The 18916-nt window shown below is 40.6% G+C and overlaps 1 protein-coding gene across 4 annotated transcripts in view; it reads left to right on the top strand.

Annotated features, from left to right (window-relative positions):
- The window catches only part of abr (ABR activator of RhoGEF and GTPase), a 124052-nt gene that overhangs the window by 22206 nt on the left and 82930 nt on the right, over window positions 1-18916 (top strand). Inside the window, exon 1 of one of the 4 annotated variants that reach the window (XM_040049841.1) lies at window positions 748-7568. The exons of 2 other annotated variants lie outside the window; for them this stretch is intronic. In XM_040049841.1, coding sequence (XP_039905775.1) covers window positions 7526-7568 — 43 coding nt within the window. In that variant the 5' untranslated portion in view covers window positions 748-7525. Of the gene's footprint in view, window positions 1-747; window positions 7569-9627; window positions 17677-18916 lie in introns of those variants that run through there. One more of the 4 variants, XM_040049839.1, reaches the window with a different exon arrangement.

The raw sequence follows: 18916 nt of genomic DNA on the forward strand, positions 1-18916 counted from the left end.
AACGTTGTTAATGTACTGCAATGCACATGTGGTTCTCTTTGGGTATCACACAAATTTAAGGTGTGGTACTTTATTGTAAGGCTTTTGGGCTTCTTTTTAACTTGATGTGATGAGGAAATGAGTAATACCAACGTAAATGTCAAGCTGTGGTGTTACAAGTAGACTACCCATAGTTTATATCATGTTGATCAGCTTTGTTTGTTTGTTTTTAGAGAGACTTTAAAGAGTTGTTAGATTATTTCAGAAAGACACATTTTGCGTTCCTGCCAAGAGCTCGAGAAGATGAATGCCACTAGGGCTGGGCCATATTATACCGTTCACGGTAATACCGGTATAAAGTTGGGCAACTATAAGAAAATAAAATATTGCGATAGAATATGGGTAAAGCATGGTGGTGACGGAGAATAAGAATCAATCCTTTGATTTTTCTGAAAATCGACAGTGCCCCTCATAATACCGTGTGCCTTATGTTTGAATTCTGGTTGTGTTTACTGACCTCGAAACGATTTTATGTGGTACATGGCGCTCAAATCTGTCAAATGTTTTATTACGACTTTGCTAAGCTACGAAGCCGCACCGCTTGATGGATTGTCGAAGCTTTATTAAGAATTTGCACTGTTAAACTTTTATATAACTTTAATGCAAAAAACAGCTGCTTGTTTAAGTGAAAATACATTGATGTTTTGTTTTTTGTTTTTTTTGCACTAATAAAGTTGTGGAGTTGTAAAGTATTTTGTCTAGTGTCAATTATATCGTCAGTTATATCGTTATCGCAAATTTTCAAATGTATATCGTGATAAATATTTTTGGTCATATCGCCCTGCTCTAAATGCCACTCTTGTGTATGTACGCTAAAGCTGAGACCCAATCTGTGGGTATATAGTCTCGTTATTTAACTCACTGGTTTTTGGGCTGCTGTGTTGAAGTCTAGAGTTTAGCATTTTGACTGTTGCCTTTCTTTTCTTTTTTCTCTCCCTGCAGGGTAGAGCTATCAGCTAATGCTAGCTCAGTGTGGAAGGTGCATTTGTGGGTTGAGATGGCTAGTGAAAAGCTTAAAACAAATATTATTGCTCCCTTTTTCCCAATTGGATGCAACAGTGACCTGTTTGATTTAGTAAAGTACTTATTTATGCCCTTCCTTATGCAGCATCCCATTTTTTGGGCTAAGGACTAACACTAAGACCAGACCTCCTGAGGCTGTGTGTATTTGTGTTTTTATGTTTTTTGTTGTTGTTGTCTCCCCCCCTATATTGCATATAGTTTTATTTGATTTGATTTTAGATTTGAACAATGTACGTACTAAAATCTAAACATGATGGCTATAAAGATTTGTCGAAGCAAACCTGTCTCCAAAGTGTGTTGATGGGGAATAAAGCAGGGACAGCACAGTATACTATACTATAGCTCTATACTATTCTAACGTTTGCTATTTTTGGTTAACAGAGTTCATCTGAATTTAACACCCAATGTGCTTTAACACGTTTCAAGTTCTGTATGAGGCTGCATGTGTACACTCGCAGACAGGTTATTACCATCACAAAAGCATTGAAACAGGGCTTTATTATGATCTATTGTTAGTGAAAAGGGCACAATCCTCTTTTTTATGCACCTGTCAGTTCATCATCCTTTTGATTTCCGCCTGCCCTTTATCCACCTCATACTCTTTGTGTGCCTGTGTGGCTGCTGAGCTGACCCTTTTTTTCTGATAAGGGAAGTGGGAATTCACCACTACTTTGAAATTTTTACAAAAATGGTTATATACTTCCTTAATACAACTACACCACTTGGTTGCAAAAGGTTGCAACACAAGTTGACAATAGCTCTGTTTGTGTGACAAACACCTGGTTGTTAATGATGAAAGATGACCCAGTCCTGCCCTAAACCATTAGTATTGAAGCTCCCTCTGTTGCCTGTCAGTGGATTACTAAGCACATGGCTCTAATTGCCCTTTCTCTTCAGCCTCTGAAACTGTGCTAATGACTGTGTTAAGCAGTGACCACACATCCTTAACTCTCCTAAGCGGAGTGGATGCTGGAAGCCACAGCTACGTTGTCCCCAGAGAAGCTGAAGTCTTTCTGTTCAGCTGCACGAGTGAACCACAGCTCACTGAGACAGCATTTTCCACAGGCATCTCTGTTTCACTACATATTCTACTAATAATGAAAGTCATAAAACACAAACCTACATATATGCAGACTAAGCAAGCTAAATGTAATAAAAGCTGCACAGAGAACTTTTGCGCACACATCAATGTAAGCGCATGAACAGAATCACCAGCTCAGACTTCTCATCAGTCATCCATTTGTTCGGTCAGCAGTATAAGTGGTAGACTCCCAGACGGCTGTTGGTTGGAGTGTGTGTGTGTGTGTGTGTGTGTGTTACTTCAACAAAACTCTCACCCTTTCCACCTCTTTACTTGTTTTTCCTCCTATCGTCCTAATCTGGTTGATTAGGACCGTCTCAAATGTGCTCCTCACAGATTCTTATAATCAATTTGATGTAATCATCAGCAGAGTAAAAGGGTTTTTCTTCTACCTCTGATCTGATTTCAGAAGCGTTTTGTTGCTGCTGCTGTGTCCATTTTCTGTCTTTAACTCCCCCTTTACTCCGTCAGTTAGCCCACGACTTCAGATCACACTGGTGATCACTGATTATTTCTTAGTTGCTTCAGTTGAAACTCTGTCCCATTGACACACAGATGCATAGGTGCTCATTTTTTTCTGTGCTAGTTTGTCCCAGTTTTAAATCCGTCTGTTCTTTCCAATATCAAATAGGAATGTTCTTCGATTAGCCACGTGGCCTAGCGGTTTCTTAAAAACCGTACCCTCAAACCTTGGTTACACAACTTATTCAGTGGACTTTCCAGATGCTTGTGACTAGAAGGGAAAAATGAAAACCAAAGAGACAGAGTGGACAGTAATGAACTTGAGTTTCACATGCAGCATGCATAGGCCAAAATCTTTTCATTAAGCTTGCTAATATTTACACCAACTGGTTAATTACACTACACTTGCACCGCTAATGCAAATGTAGATGTTTTAGAAACCTTAATTAAAAGTAATTGGGCCTACAATGTGTTTTTCACTGTTCTGTGTGCCAGGGCATTTTTAATTTGCAACAGTTTTTTCTCATTTTGTATCCTGAAACAAATAAATCCAGTAGCGAATTCTTTTTTTTGTTTTTTTTTTTTTTTGTTTTGTTCATTATTTAAACAGAGGTCATAGCCATATATGTCCTTAACTGCTTTTTCAGGGCTGGAGTTATCCCAGCTGCCATGAAATAATAGGCAGGCACACCCTTATGTTGCCCATAAGGCTAATAATCCACCAATCAATCCACATACCTTTTGCACACTTACTCTGGACGTATCTCTGAATCAACCACTGGCCTATTATAATTTCCCTCTTTTTGACTTTTACAGAAACCTCTGAACTGTAGTGTTACTATCTCCTCCACAGCCTGAGTGGCACACGGTCTCTGACTGCTGCTTCGCTGCCAGCCTGCACTGTAACCTTCAGGGTATTAGCTAGACTTGTCTCTGGCTCGCTTTGGTTCCACGTGCTGCTAAGGGAACATCAAAGGAAAGCCAGATTACGTAATGGCTAGAAAACGGGCATTTTGGCTTGGCAAAGTAGATGTGGCACGTGCACGGACATGCACATATGTCAAAAATGATTTTCATAATCCGCAGTGAGGAAGGCTCAAATTTATGTGCAGCTCTGAGGGAGCATTAAAAATCTTTTCTCATTTTTGGTACATCCTGTCACTTCAGCCCCAGCAAACCTTATAAAAATATTACCGTGTGAGTCATGGTGGGCCATTTGGCTGTTTGTGGAGGGTTAAATGGGCTACACAGTCTCTCATTTCTGCTGCCACTACTTGTGGATAGTAATAAATGACATGTTGCTGGTGATAGTAATCTGCTGCCTTTCCTGACTAATCATACACTGAGTCTCAGATGCTGAAGATTCCTCTCAAATAGGTTTCCACAGAAACACCGCACATAAAAGAGAATTATATTAGCTGACTCTAAAGTGTATGTTGTAGGCTCAGTTTCTTGAGAAAACAACAGACAGGTGACAGTTGTCTTCTTCTTTGCCGCTTCCTTTAGGGGTCACCGCAGCGGATCTTCTGCCTGCAGCTCTACTAACTTTGCGTGAATGTTAGTATGCAGTTAACCTGCATATCCCATTTAATTACTCATTAAATGAAGTTGCAGGAGCACTGATCCACATTATTCCAGCCTGCTTTAATACCTGTCTAACACCATAGTTTGCAAAAACCCTGAATACATAAAAGGTTTGATATCTTTTTACACATCTGTATCAGCCCAGAATTACCCAACCCTCACATCCCTGATCAAACGGGGTTTTCACAGACTGTCAGTCTTGTTGTCTGGTTTCCCTCAGCAGCATATAAACTGTAATGGATGGACTTCACTGCTGGCCAACAGCAGTCCCAGTTCTGTCTTTAAGTGTTTAATGTTAGCAGTTAGTTGGTTGTCACAGGGCTTGCTTCAGCAAATTGGGGCACAGCAAAGTAATTTTGGATGGCTTCCCAGTAGAATTTCATAGGGGAGGTTAATACAACAGGGGATGTCTCATTTATCACTCCCTACAAATCTATTTGGCCCAAACTCCCCAGCTCTCTCGCTCTCAGTCTCACTCTGCTTGAATAGCCACTAGCTCTGTTCTCGATGCCAACAGCAACACATCCAAATCAGTGGGATCTGGTAGTGTTTCCAAACACGTCAGCTATGGTGTGACTGCAGAGAGAACACTACACAATACAAGCCAAGCAAGCCTCTTAAATCCCCAATTCACTATGAGGATGACATTCATTCATTGTTGGTAAAAGGTTGGAGCCTGGGCTTTTCATTTTAATTGCAGAAATTCTTGAACAGATGCAAAGGTCACAAGTAGTGCAGCAACAGGTTCAAGAACCTGCAACAGGGACGCCTTTGTTCCTTTGTGATATTTAAAATCAGACTGTACTCATAATTACATTTCAATAAATCTGCTGTGACTACAGTCAAAAGATAAATACCCGATCAGACCATTATTAATAATTCAGATACTACTGTTTGGTACTACTGCTCCTAGCACATTGATGTGCACTCGTTCTGTGTGCATTGAAAGTGGAGGCAGAGAAGTGGTTTTGCTTGGTAAGAGTGGAGCCGTGTTGTGTAGTTTCATCTGTGCTTCATGTGAAGTCTTGCATTGTTTTCTTTCTACCGTTCAAGCTCATCCATTATGTTGATAAATGGATGAGTCTGTGCTGTAGCTATAGAAACGCATTTAGAGCTGTTCTCTCACATGCGCACACAGACACACACACACACACATGCACACTTACAGTAGGGAAGAAAGAATCTGAGTCAGCCTAAAAGCACTGTTGTTATGTAATGCAGCCATCTCTACTGCCTCTTCAGTAAACCGCTACTCTGCTTTGTGTTCAAACATCTTCCTCCCATTGGGTGTCCTCAAGAGTGCGCCTTTATGTAAGGGGCATCATGTTAGCTTCTCCATAACAGTTGCACGATGTTCCACCCTGGTTTGGGTGTCTGAATATAGGATCCTGGAAACATTAATGGGAAAAGAACAGTTTCACCGTTTATCTAGCAGACATTTATAATCTCCTTGTCAGGATCCACTTTAGAGGACATGATGTATAATGTGGATGCTGTTCTCAGTTCTAAAAGAGAGATGAATTACTTTTGATATATACGATTGGAGTGAATGTGAAGAAGTGGTTAAACCTTAAAATATGGATACGGTTAAAACCTCATCCTTTTAGGTGAGTCCAGCTGGAAGGAGCAAAGGGGGGAAATCTGTCACCGTGTCATAACGCTAGCTGCTCGCTCACTCACTGGTAACCCAGCTGGTGTTTCCACTGTAACTGTGGCCGCCTGGGTTCATTCAGTGACAACCTTGTGAATAATATATGAAGCTTTTTGCTCTGCGTTGTGTGTTTCGGTGGCTCTTTTACATCTAGTAAACAAACTGAAACGAAGAAGCCATCGATTACTGGAGCTGAAAAGCAGCCAAGTGCTTTTATTGCAGTAGTGAAATGACATCAAACTTATTTTCTGTTTGCAGAGTTTCAGCTTACAGAGCTTTCACTCTTAAATGCTGGTGATTGAAGTGCAAACTTGGCGGTTGGCTCTGCGCTTCAAGTCAAATCTTAACTTCTAATGGGAGCTTAAAGGTTAAAAAAGAAAAAGGTACACATGGAAAAAACAAACAGACTTGTGCACTTGCATTACATTGCAACGGTTTCCAGCTTTACTCATAAATCTTGACTTATAATTTTATTCCACGTAACTGTGCATTTCTTTTTGGTTACCAAGAGTTTATAACTGTTTTCAGCATGCATATAAGCACCTTCTACATTATGTTAGCTATGATATCTGCATTGGAGGTCATCTAACTGTAAGCGAATATACAAGGCAAATTAATTATAGCACAACTTAAGTATGTTACCTCGTCCCTGAACACGATTTCTGCAAAACACATGTCAGATAGACTGACGTAATGTATTTTGATCATTTTGACCTAACTCACTGATATACTGGCTGAGCCCATAAACTCGGCAACAAAGAGTTTACAGCTGTTTCCTATAGACTTCTATAAGACCATAAGTCTATGTGCAACCACAGCTATTGCCCCCCTGGTGGTCGTTAAACGAAATGCAAGTTTAAGTTACGTCCATATTTGATACCGTTTATGAACATGACATGTTTGTTTATCTGGGAGACATGGTTTAACATATCTTTCCAAATGACACGATATTTAGCAACAAGACTGGAAAGACTGGGAGCTCTTGTTATATTTTGTTGATATTGGAGCTTTTGGTGTTGATACATTTTTCAAGTAAAAATTTAAGAAAGTGGAAGCTTGTGTTTTCCCCCAATTTCTTGCTTTTTCTTTTGAAATATTCAATTTAACTCCAAAATCAATTCAAAGAGCAATGAGAACATATATTAAACTGACTTTTGATGTTATTTTTGTTCATCAGAAAGCTTAAACTGAGTCATTATCCAGCTGTTAACAGTTAAATTACATTGTTAGCCAGGTTCTGTTTGCAAAGCGTCGTGCCATCTTCACAAGCTCTGAAATCCTTTGTTGTGCTTGATGTTAGAGGGTGTGTCATGTGTCTGAGTGTGTTTGTGTTCTGTGTCTGTGGGGACCTTCACCATGTCCTGAGGGTCTAGGAGTGTGTGTGTGTGTGTGTGTGTGTGTGTGTGTGTGTGTTACTATGGACAGCAGTCATCCTGTAGGGCTATGGTAACCACCAACCTGTTTTTCTTCTGCCATCCATGCCTGGCTTGCCCCAGCCAATCAGCGCATAAGAACTCCTCTGCCTCGGCCAATAGTGCGTCTGGCATGTTTACATGCTCCCGGAAGGCAGGGACCATCATTAAGCATTCAGGGTAGTCGAGCGGAAGAGAGAAGAGGAGGGGAAAAAGGGAAGGAGAGGAGGAGACAGGAAAGCGAGATGAAGCCATTATGAGTAAAGAGAGCTGATGGATGCACTCGAGCACCAACCAGTCACCCTGCCAGACTCAGGTAAACGAATGCATATAGGTCATATATCAGATCACGTTATCTTAAATGGGCCTGTAGCACATTTGTAACCATGTATAAAAATGTAGCTGTGTATGTGTTTGGTTGGCCTGTATGACTGAAGCTGTAAAACCCTTAAAAGTAGTCCTTTGTATCTGGTGCGTGTGTGTTGGCTACATGTTTGCGCGCGCGTCTGTGTTTGTCTGTTTCATTAAAAATTAAAGGCCAGAGTAAGCGTTGGCCTCCTGGCCTCAGGAAGTTGTCTTTCTGTTACAGTCAAAGAAACCATTCAAGTGGCTCTTTGTCATTAAATAACCCCGAATGAAGCATGGCGAAAGTAGACTAGGAGAACAGTACTATTCAGGCAGGTGGTGGGTTATTAAATCTTTTAAAAGATATTTAAACTGATGAGATGGAGGGATTACAGTCAAATATATGATTCTAAGATATTTGTAGGTTTGTACTTTTATGAGACAATTAGGCAAACATGTAAGCTACTGTATAGTGGATCCATGATTTGTAATTAAGATATCTATAACTTTATCTATTTGGTTTCACCTGTGACCTTCTATGTTTTTTTTTTTTTTTTGGTTGTTTTTTTTTTTTTTTTTTTAAATCTCCTTCAATAATATAAATAGAATACTGGCATCATTACAGTTACAGATTTCTGTGGGAAGGCCATCTTTTAAATCACTATCCTCCTTTTTGTTCCACCTCTTAATTGTGACCTTTTATAGAAGGACCAAACTCAAAATCAATGGAGTGATATCGACGAGGCCTCTGTCCTCTCCGAGTGCCAGATGGCCTTGCGCTTCAAGTGCGCTCCTCACTTTATCAGACATCGTGCTGCATCCACAAATTCTCTTATCTGTCCTGTCACTCTTTCCAGGGTCACATTTAATAGAAATCTTTTAAAAATAAACTTCTACAGCGAGCGCTAAGGTTAGCCTCATTGTCTGTACAGTCTGTGCATTTGCATTCATGCACAGCGAGAGAACAGGACGGCATGCTTTTGCTTTTACAGCTTGGCAGAAATAAAGCAGTAAGGGTAATGGTTGGTGAGCACGAGCGGAGAACAGAAACCTACGGGGACCCACTTCAAATAGCCTGACTTCCTTTTTTATTTGTCCCCCCTCTTGTGTGGGTATTTTTCTTTAAAGTCACGCTTCAACTCTGGGGGTAGACAGGCTGCCTCAACATGATATTGTGGTTGGCTGCTTTTTTGTATATGATGCACATAAGTTAGGCTCTTTCACTTAATTAAGTGTTTCTGAAAAGTAAAATTGTACCGCAGTTGGACCAGAGTCAGCCATTGTTCCAGCAAAATACTGCAGTGGTACATCAAATAGATGAAATCCCACAGGGTGCACTTGTCATGGCTAAAGATTAAAAAAAAAAAAAAGCCACTGTGCAGTATCTTTGGTGCTTGGTGAGCTTTTTAGTCTAACTGCACTTTTTAACATTGTTATCTGACCTTTTCTTATATTTTAATAACATGCTGGTAAAAATGCATGGTTGGTTTATTCACTTCAAATAAACTCTCACAATTCAACATTGTTGTTATTATTAACAACAATGTTGTTAATAAAGTGTTGTGCTTAAGCTCATTAAGGTTTTATCCCACAAGATGTTTTAAATGCTTGGTCTGTTTAAACCACAGATTGGTTTTGGACTCCACATTTTGAAGCTTTACCGTTAGCGTTTGGCAGTTCCATATTCATTTTTTAACAATTTTTTTTAAATTGAAGCCAGGAGTTACTTTATATGGATGAAAGGTTGGCTGTAAACTGTAAGCGTACGTCACACAGAGACACACACATCGGCTAATTAGTGCTCAGTAACACACCTGTACAATAATGGATTTCTTACTTTATATTGGAAGGGAAGATTCTGTAATAATACATACAGAGAAAAACCCAGCAACCCCCTATCAGCAAGCACTTTGGTGACAGTGGGAAGGAAAAACTCCCTTTTAACAGGAAGAAACCTCCGGCAGAACCAGGCTCAGGGAGGGGCGGGGCCATCTGCTGCGACCGGTTGGGGGTGAGAGAAGGAAGACAGGATGAAAGACATGCTGTGGAAGAGAGACAGAGGTTAATAACAGACATGATTCAATGCAGAGAGGTTTATTAACACATACTCAGTGAGAAAGTTGACTGAAAAAGAAATACTCAATGAGTCTCGGGAATCCCCCAACCACCTACACCTATTGCAGCATAATTAAGGGAGGGATTCAGGGTCACCTGATCCATCCCTAACTATATGTTTTTTTGTGCAAAAAGAAAGTCTTAAGCCTAATCTAAAAGTAGAGATGGTGTGTGTCTCCCGAATCCAAACTGATATCAAGGCGGATGATCTATTCAAAGGGATCCTAAAGTTACCAGCAGCACAGACACAGGGAAAAGCTTTAGTGAGGCCTGCTAGAAGATGCCAGTCAACTCCAGCTGCCTCTGTTAGGACACCTGTCAATCAATGTGGCTGCGCTCCAAAGTCAATTATCCAGCTGGATGAGTTATAGAAACTTTTCGACCTTCAAAAATTATCCATAGATGCCAAAAACTATATGCTTTTAAATGCTACAAAGTTGGGTATTTTAACACTGACATCTAACGGTAGTGCAGCCTCAAGTGGCAACTGCAGTTTGTGCAACTTCCTCGTCGGCTTCATTTTTAAGTTCCCTAGGTTTCCCTTTGTTTAAACCAGCTGCGTCTAGTTTTAGAACCCGGCAGCTCTGAAAACTTGGAAGTAAAAAAGACATGCATAAAAGTTTGGTTGGATATGGTGCAACAATGTGCATGCTTTTTCACACCAGTGAGGCTTATATGTACCCACTGGTTTGGCAGACTGGTAGTGGATTTTTGACATTTTAAAGTAATCACGAGAATATGATTCAGCAGGGAGTTGACTACAGTTTTAAAATATGGTGTTTCCAATACATGACCGCATATATGTTCCGTGTAAGCCAGCAGGTCTTTTAGAAAAACTGCCTTTTGGCTTAATTAGTTTCAAGAATGCAGTTTTTGTTACAAATTCTTTTTTTATTTCACAAAATGTGTACTATAGTGAGTCTTTTCTTTTTAAACCTACACCAACAACAAAGGGTGTTATGGTGATCTGAAGCTTTTACAGGGCCTGTCTGAGCTGCACACTGCTGCTTCTGCGATACACCTGAAGTGTATCAATCGCACTGCTTTTAATCTGAAGCATATTCCTCTAATTGGGCCGTGGAGTGCAATAGACACTACAGTCTCTGCTAGGGCTGCCCTGAGGGCTATCGACAGCCGCTTGCATTTTAATAGCTTTACTCATTGTAGCGCCTTTGTTTCACTGCACGGTTTGATACACTTTCCATTAGCACATGCCCACGAACAAACGCAGAGGGGACCAGATGCCCACACAGTGGAGCTGCTCTACTGTTGTAACTGTGCTCAGTGTGTGTGTGTGTGTGTGTGTGTGTGTGTGTGTGTGTGTGTGTGTGTGTGTGTGTGTGTTGGCCATGTACAGCTTTACTTGATCTCTTCACACCTGCTTACAAGCACAGGCATGAATGTGGGAAGTGAACTGTAAAACATTGGTTGGTGCATCTTTTTTGTGTGGGTGTGTTCAGTAGGTGTGTCTGCACTTGGATGTGACCTCTTGTGCGTTTCACCATGTGGACTGGAGGAGTAGCTTCGGGCCCCGTGTGTGAATGTGCTTGTCCTAATCTATGGAAGCAGTGAGATGTTTCCAGCTAGTCCGAGCCTTGGGGATTTAAACCAGCTAATTACAATGTATAGGAGCTGGCTGCCATGGTAACATTGGTTTGGTGGGTTTGGAGTTTGCTAGAGGGGGGATAACAGCAATTTACCCATGTAAATCTGTAGTCGGGGGGGTCCTTATCTCTTGCTGCCTACAGGCACATGGCACATGAAGATATGCAGCAGTAGAATTGTCACTCATTTGAGGTATTAAGGGACATGCCTGTTATCGGACCCTTCTCTGCAGGGAAGTGCTCTGGATGTGTGCACACAGGTTGTGAAGTAGGTAATGGGAACCACTTTATTATCCTCATCCCGTACATTTGTATTAGAATGCATATTCTTTTTTGGTTGCTCCCTTTAGGCTTTGCCTCTTTAGCATCCTCTTCTCTTATACAAACCCTCTGTTATTCCTCCTTCACTACATACATGAATCTTCTCTGTGGTCTTCCTGTTTTCCTCCCACCTAGCAGCTTCACACTCACTGTCCTTTGTCAAATAAATATTTTGCTCAGTTTGCTCGCAGAAAGTCTGTGTGCCTGAACATGGTTGGGCTTTCCGTTTAAAAGGCAAGGCTCTCCTGTTATCTTTCCGTTAAATCTCATCTTTTGGACTCCCTTCTACTCGTTTCTCTCGTTCTCTATTAACTAATGTGGGAGTCTCGCAGCTTGTTTTCCATTAAAGTGTGCTCAGCCCATTTCCTCAGCACAGTGGTAAGTGCGGTGAGAGTAGCCAATCATTATAATCGCAATCAGGCTGGATACAGGAAAAATGGGAACAAAGACCCCAGCTTAAGTGATGAGTCACAGACCAGCATTTTGTAGCATTACATCAAGCGGGATAATCTTCTGTTTGTTGAAATGGAAAATGTGCATGCTGAAATTTTGGGTTTGAATAAAAAGAAAGCTCACTGTTATTAATCAGTTTTCTTAAATAAAACCATGGAAATGTTTCAGAATTATTTTTTTTAGTCAGATGCAAGCGTAGTTATGGTGATACTGACATGGTGCAACAATGCAAAAGGCCCATTACAGGTTGTCAAGAACAGACAGAAAACTCACCGCAGGACAGAATCACAGTGCACAGTAGCAGCATAAGTCTGCATTCATAGAATACTTTCTGATTTTTGTGGCAAAAGAGCAAGCTTGCAAAATTATATTTGAAGTTACAAATCTAAATGTTTATTTGGATCACTATCAGTGTTTTGTTTTTCCTGTATGGTGAAGGTTTGCATGACTCATTTACACCTCTTGTATTTCAGACAGGTTCAGTCATTGGAAACTAAAAAAGTAAAATAATCATTCTGTTGTAGAGTTGAGATCATTTTCCTGTTGCGTGACCAGTTTTTATGTCAAGCTTAGCTGTCAAACAGATATTATTTGACTCATATGTGACTAGAATATTTTTGCTGTCTTTAGACTCTTTAACACTTTACTTTAAAAGCTACACTCTGCTTACTGATCAGCAGTGTCATCTTACACAAGGTTAAGACTGGATTGTAAAGGACTATTATGCTAATATTGCCAAGGTACTGAATTCATGCTCAAATAAAATTCCTATTTAATCCTCAAGTAAACAGAATAGATTGGAATCTGTCGTTGTGCAGCAGTACTTGTCTTTCCAGACATCTGCTGATCTGTCGCTGTGTGAACATGTGGAATTGGCAGCGTGTTCTCTTCTATGTGCTTCAAAGTAACACTTCGAAATCTGCAGTTTTAGCGTGTGTGTGTGTGCTTGTGGGTGAGGATGGGTGCTTCTGATCACTATGTTTGCTGCACTGATCACCGTTGAGAAGGCTCCAAGGAGAAGCAACGCCCATTAAAGGATACTCCACATCTGCCTCAACAGCTGCCTGTTGTCAGCTAACTTTGCTAATAAAATTAGGACCAGTTACATCAATTATTTTGACTCATTGCCATATTTGCATAGAATGAAACTGATTTCCAGTGATACCGTATTCCCACTGGGTATCTCCTTCAAATATAATGCGAGGTCGCTGCTACTGACGTTAAGTGGAGTAGCATGGAGTAACACTTTTAAACTTCCCTGTCGTGCCATCATCAATCAACGTGTGTCACTGGGGAAATTAAAAGCCCACATGTATACTGTCAACACACACAAAATGACCATACATCTGTGAGGCCACTGATGTACTGTCATGCTGTCAAGGCTACATGAGGCCGGGAAGTCCAGGAGATGAACAAGAAGCAGGCTTTTTGTTTTCCTTGTCTCCTCTCGTTCCTTTATCTTTGGAGAATTGGATCTGTTATGGCTGAGCTCACTTACATCTATTGAGAGAAGCTCTAGAGACACAGAGGAATATCTTGCCATCAACCCAAAACACAAACACACATACACACAGTCTCTTTTTGAAATTACTACATTGGGCCCTGGCTCAGGAACACACATCTGTGCTGTAAAATTTAAAATGTGTGTGTGCTTCTTCACTGCTCTCTGTACAGAATCAGTTTGCAGGGCTGCTTCTCTGTGCCCACACAGTGTAAGCTGGCTGTAGGGCATGATGTAATCCCTCTTCTCTAAAGACAAAATTGCTGAGGTCGGCAGCACAATTCCCACATTGCATTCTCACACTGAAGCAGCAACTTTTCTTCCCCCTGACTTTATTAGTGTGCAAATGTGCACAGGCAGACCTGGCTCTGAGACATTGTGCATAGAGAGAGGGAGAGCTGGCAGGATGTGAAAGAAAGCGAGTGTAGGAACTGTAGCGTTTCCTCCTCCACTCTAGAGTAGAGCAGTGGCTTAACCAGCTGAAAGCAATTTATCAGTATTCACCTTAGTTACAACTTCATAGATTCCTCTTTCTTCAATTTTTACATTTTTAGATTTCCTTCAAGACAGATTATTGGTTGAACTCTCCGATGTGAAATATACATATTCATATATGAATCTGTGATTTGAACATTGAGTCACTATCACTGAGTTGACTTGGAGAAAAATTAACAGTAGCTATGTTGATAGCAGCTACCAGGAGTTCTGTTTCTGTTAAATATGAGGAATTGCAGCATCATTTCATCTTCTGCCTTCTGGGTTGTCAGAGAAAACAGGCCATATCGATTTTTCTTCTAAAGAAAAAGAGAAGTTTAATAGCTAATGATAATGGCAAGCAACCTCCCACAGCCACTATCCAAACGGCTTGGGAATACACATTTTTACCTAGTGACTGATGACTGGTCTTTGGCCATCCATCACTGGCTCACAGCAAGTGTCATCAGCCTCCAGCAACTACTCACAACTGTTCGAAGAATATAAATTTTTCCCTGAAGGCTGGTAAGTGTTCACTAACTGGTCTGTGACCCTCTGTGACTGTAGTTTTCTTTTTATTGGCTCCTTCTTGTAACGACACATTTGAAAAGCAGGTGCTTTGTGTGCCTGAGTTAACCTTATGAGGGACGGCTCCTGTGACAGAACAAAGGGAGAAAAATTCCTGAGCCTTTACTTCTCATAGAAGTAAAATGTGGGCATGTTTAATATGCAAATCCACCATTCAAACAATATATGTTGCGCAAAATAAGCAGAAGCGTATAAAAGCCTTCTTCATAGAAAGTGGACAAAAATGTTTCCACCTGTACAAAAGGAGTCACCTTCTTGTGTAGTTACAAGGCATACACACTCAGAATATTAATATGCTGCTATCATGCCTGCTATCAGGCTTCACTGTTATACTGAAGAACTTATTCAGAGACAAATCCCTTCTGTGCAGGGTGAGGGACCAACAAAAGGACATGGGAAATAGGAGGTGATTATATGTTATTGACAGTTAAAATCTTTGCACACTTAAATCATTTCTCTCTTATATCATCTTTTTATATCTGCAATAATAGTTTTAACACTTAACACTAAAAGAGAATTGCTTTGGGGGCAGAAAGTGTTAAATAGAAAATATGCTGGGGTGTTTACCCCAATAGATATTCGTGTGTGTGTGTGTGTGTGTGTGTGTGTGTGTGTGTGTGTAATCCATACCATCCCTGCAGAGGGTTGTATTTAGTGTGAAGGAGTGTTAAACCTATGCAGAAAGCATTCTCCATCAGTTAGTGTTGCTCAGGCTGTTCAGTTTCACCTCCTGACACCACCACAGCAGCAGAAAGCATTTTCATCAACGTGGATGGTGATCGTGGCTTATTGAGTGTGACAGGTGGATTTAGAGCTGTCTGTCAAGATGGGTTAATGGTGACAGCAATGTGAGCTGACACCGGGCCGTGGTCATTAGGTTAGGGACACACACAAACGCACACACACACACCAATGAATTTCCCCAGTGTGGAATTAAAACCATATATACCCATCTATTTACTCCAGCAGTGACTCTTTGTAGAGGCTCTTTGCGTGTGCAGGAACAATAGTTTTTAAATATACTCTACCCGTTTACAAAACCTTTCTGTTTTAAGGTAAAGACCCTCCAGTGTCTGGTAAAACACCCACAATCTTTTTGAGTTCACATCTGGTGACAGTGAGGAGGAAGACCCCTCCTTTAAACAGACAGAGCTTTTATTTTGGAAGACCCAGGGAATGATGAGAGAGAAAGAAGAGCGTGATAAGATGGCAAGCTGCAGGAGAGAGCAGACACTGCCTGTAATCCCTGACCTATTTAATGACAACACATTTTGCATTTTGATTCCTCTAGCAGCAAATGATATATTTGCACCTTTTTATTTTTGTTATTTTAGTTTTAATTTCAAATAACTTTAAAAAAAAAAGTCTACCGTTCAAATTTGTGTTACAGCTCTGTTCTCCAAATGTTTCGAATTCCTTTCAGTGCATTCGCTGTAATAGATTTTCTTCCACCACATGTGGAAGTTGTTTGCTCTGAAACTGCTGAGGTAGTTGGTTATGCAGATGGCAGATTTAAACACTTGGCCTTTGCAGACCTTAACACAGACTCCCATAGTTAGTGCTCTGTGTGTGTCTGTGCATGTGTGCCTGTTTGAAAGGAGCCATGTCTTATTAACTGAGGCCTCATTGATTTAACCCAATCAACACACAGCAGAGCAGATGAGTAACTGTGTATGTGTCTGTGGTGTGAGTGACACAAGGAGAGAGTCTGTGTTTCCTCATGGGCTACACCGGTTTCAATAAGCATTATGTGGAGCACAGAACAGCATCAAACGGGTGAATGTTTGTGGAATTTCTGGCTCAGGTCCGTCCCCCTGCTTCATTGCAAGCAATAGCGTGGTTTTATTAAAATCCTCTTTTTCATAAAATATGGTTTCTCGGATAAGTGTAGCTCTTAGCCTTTTGCTAGGCTTGTTCATCAAGTCACCTTTTCATTTATAAAACACTGAACCCTTGTCATTTGGTATATCCTTTAAATTTGTATAAGGGAAAGCACCTCACATTGTATAAGTTGTGTGTTGAGTACAAGTCTCTGCTGCTGATATGAGTGATCCGATAGTGATGAAATCCAAAGGAAATATTCAAGTGAACTGAAGCTGGGCACTCTGAGCTTGTCTTGAGAGCTGCTTACATCATCTAAAAATGTACTTTTTGCTGTGTTTGGATGGTAAAATATCTCATTTTTAATGGACGTTTTAGATTACAATGTGCTTTTACAAATTAGTCTGACATTGTTTGATGTATCCTTTTCTTTGATAGCAGTCAGGTGGCTAAAAGTTTTTTTTTCCTAGACTGGAAAAAGCCAGATTACATATTCAGATGGTTCTATAAAACAGTCACAGGCCATTCCATCACTTCAAATGCTCGCCCCGTTCATAGAAGCTTGTAGAAACATGGTGATTTGAATAATTTCCAAATATGAAAACTCTACTAATCCACAGTTGGCTTCACTACAGCCGCTTGTAAGCTTTAGAATTAAGTTTGGGCAGTTTGCTTTCAATCATGCTGCAAATTGTTAAAATACCTGAACAAGAAATCCAGTTTTGATTTGTTCTTGGCACAGTGCACAGAGTGCATCTGAACTTCATGAACATACACTGACAATAGTGATTCCAATGTCCATAAAGCATAACAGGACAGTCTTTGCTGACCAGCTGGACATTGTCCAGTGAATGCAAAGACACGCTGATGTATTTTGGGCGTTTTACGGCTTCCACACAGAAACTGCTCTTTGTGTCTGTGTTGCTTCCTCATAGGATGTGGCTGTGCAGTACTTGAATACAACATTGCCTTTATTTGAATGAGTGCTATCAGAGCGATTTAAAAAAGAGGAAGTACTGAAGCCGAGGAAGACAGGATCAGTGAGAGTTCAGGTGCGAGTCTTTTAAGTAGGACGTAGCCTGCGACATGGATAAAGTTAACTGAAAGGGATTTTTTTTCCTCTAGTCAGGCAACACTTATGGCTTTCTTCTTTGAGGCAGTGTGTGCTGTTCGTTCTCTCTTCTCCAGTGATGGCGAGTTAGGTGAGAATTTGAGTGTGCTCTTTACTCTGTGTGTAAAAATGTGGAAATGTTTACACCCACATACATGTTCTCTGCAGCGGTGTGGCGGTGTGTTGGGCTGATTTCTAACTCTGCTCTTTCTCCCCTACAGTCCTTGACCCCAAAGCTACCTCCTATTTAATCACATGACATTTAGAGTTTGTCCCCATTTTAATCCTCTAAAATATTGGTGCATGCACGTGTGGGGACCTCCCTATTGAGCAGTTAAAAACAGGTTAGGGCTGATGAATCCTCTTTACTGAAAAATTGCTTTTCGTGTGTTTGTTTAGCATGCACGGGGATTATCAGGATGCATTAGCTGACTGAGGGAGCCCACATGTTAGATTTTCCGAGTGTGTGCCGATAATCATGTGCACGTGCGGACCTGCTTCTGATTCGCGCACATTCAAACATTGTGAGCAGCGTTTCCAGCACCAGCTCCAGATTCTTGGACATCATCATCTGGGCAAATTAAACGTACATTTAAGTCAGAATATTATTTGCATTTGCACTGTGCGCTATCTTTGCTTTACACTGTTTCCCTTTGTGCTGTAATCTACAGCTTTCAGAGAAATTCCCCCACGTTAGTCACGACGTACACTGTGATCAGCACTGGCTGTGCGAGACATGTTACGATGAAGGACCTGTATTGTGAACTTTGCAGTATACAAACAGTTATATGAATATTCAAATCAGAAAAAAACGACTGTAAATATCATGGTGTGATAAAAGTCTGTCTGTCTTCTGTACAGATATGGAAATGTAGCTTTGGCAGTTTAGAGTAAGAACTCTGTAAACTATAGAAATGACTTACACTGAATGTTTGTCTAATGGTAAATTTGAACTTCCTATGTGGAAGTAATGATTAAATCTTCTTTTTTCAGTTTAGTTCATTGTCTTTTACTTTGTTTGTCTGTGTTCATTTTGGCAAAAGGTTGTCATGGAGACAACTTCTATCTACCACAAAGGTATTTTTAGGTACTTTGGCAAGTGTTTATATTTCTCAATGTGGACAGATTTTTACCAAAGTAACAGCACTGCAATAATGAAAGATACAGGTATACATGGCTAGCATGAGAACACTAGGTGTGGTGCGGTGACTCATTAGCTTTGTGGTTTGTGTGCTCTCATTGCAGCTGGTGCTCTAGTAGTTATCGTGTCCAGCATGTCCCCACAGGGCTAATTTATGGTCAGTGTCACCGCTGACGTGGTGTTTTCTGCT

This window comes from Simochromis diagramma, unplaced genomic scaffold, assembly GCF_900408965.1.
Source record: "Simochromis diagramma unplaced genomic scaffold, fSimDia1.1 OVJJ01000050.1, whole genome shotgun sequence".
Classification (NCBI taxonomy): domain Eukaryota; kingdom Metazoa; phylum Chordata; class Actinopteri; order Cichliformes; family Cichlidae; genus Simochromis; species Simochromis diagramma.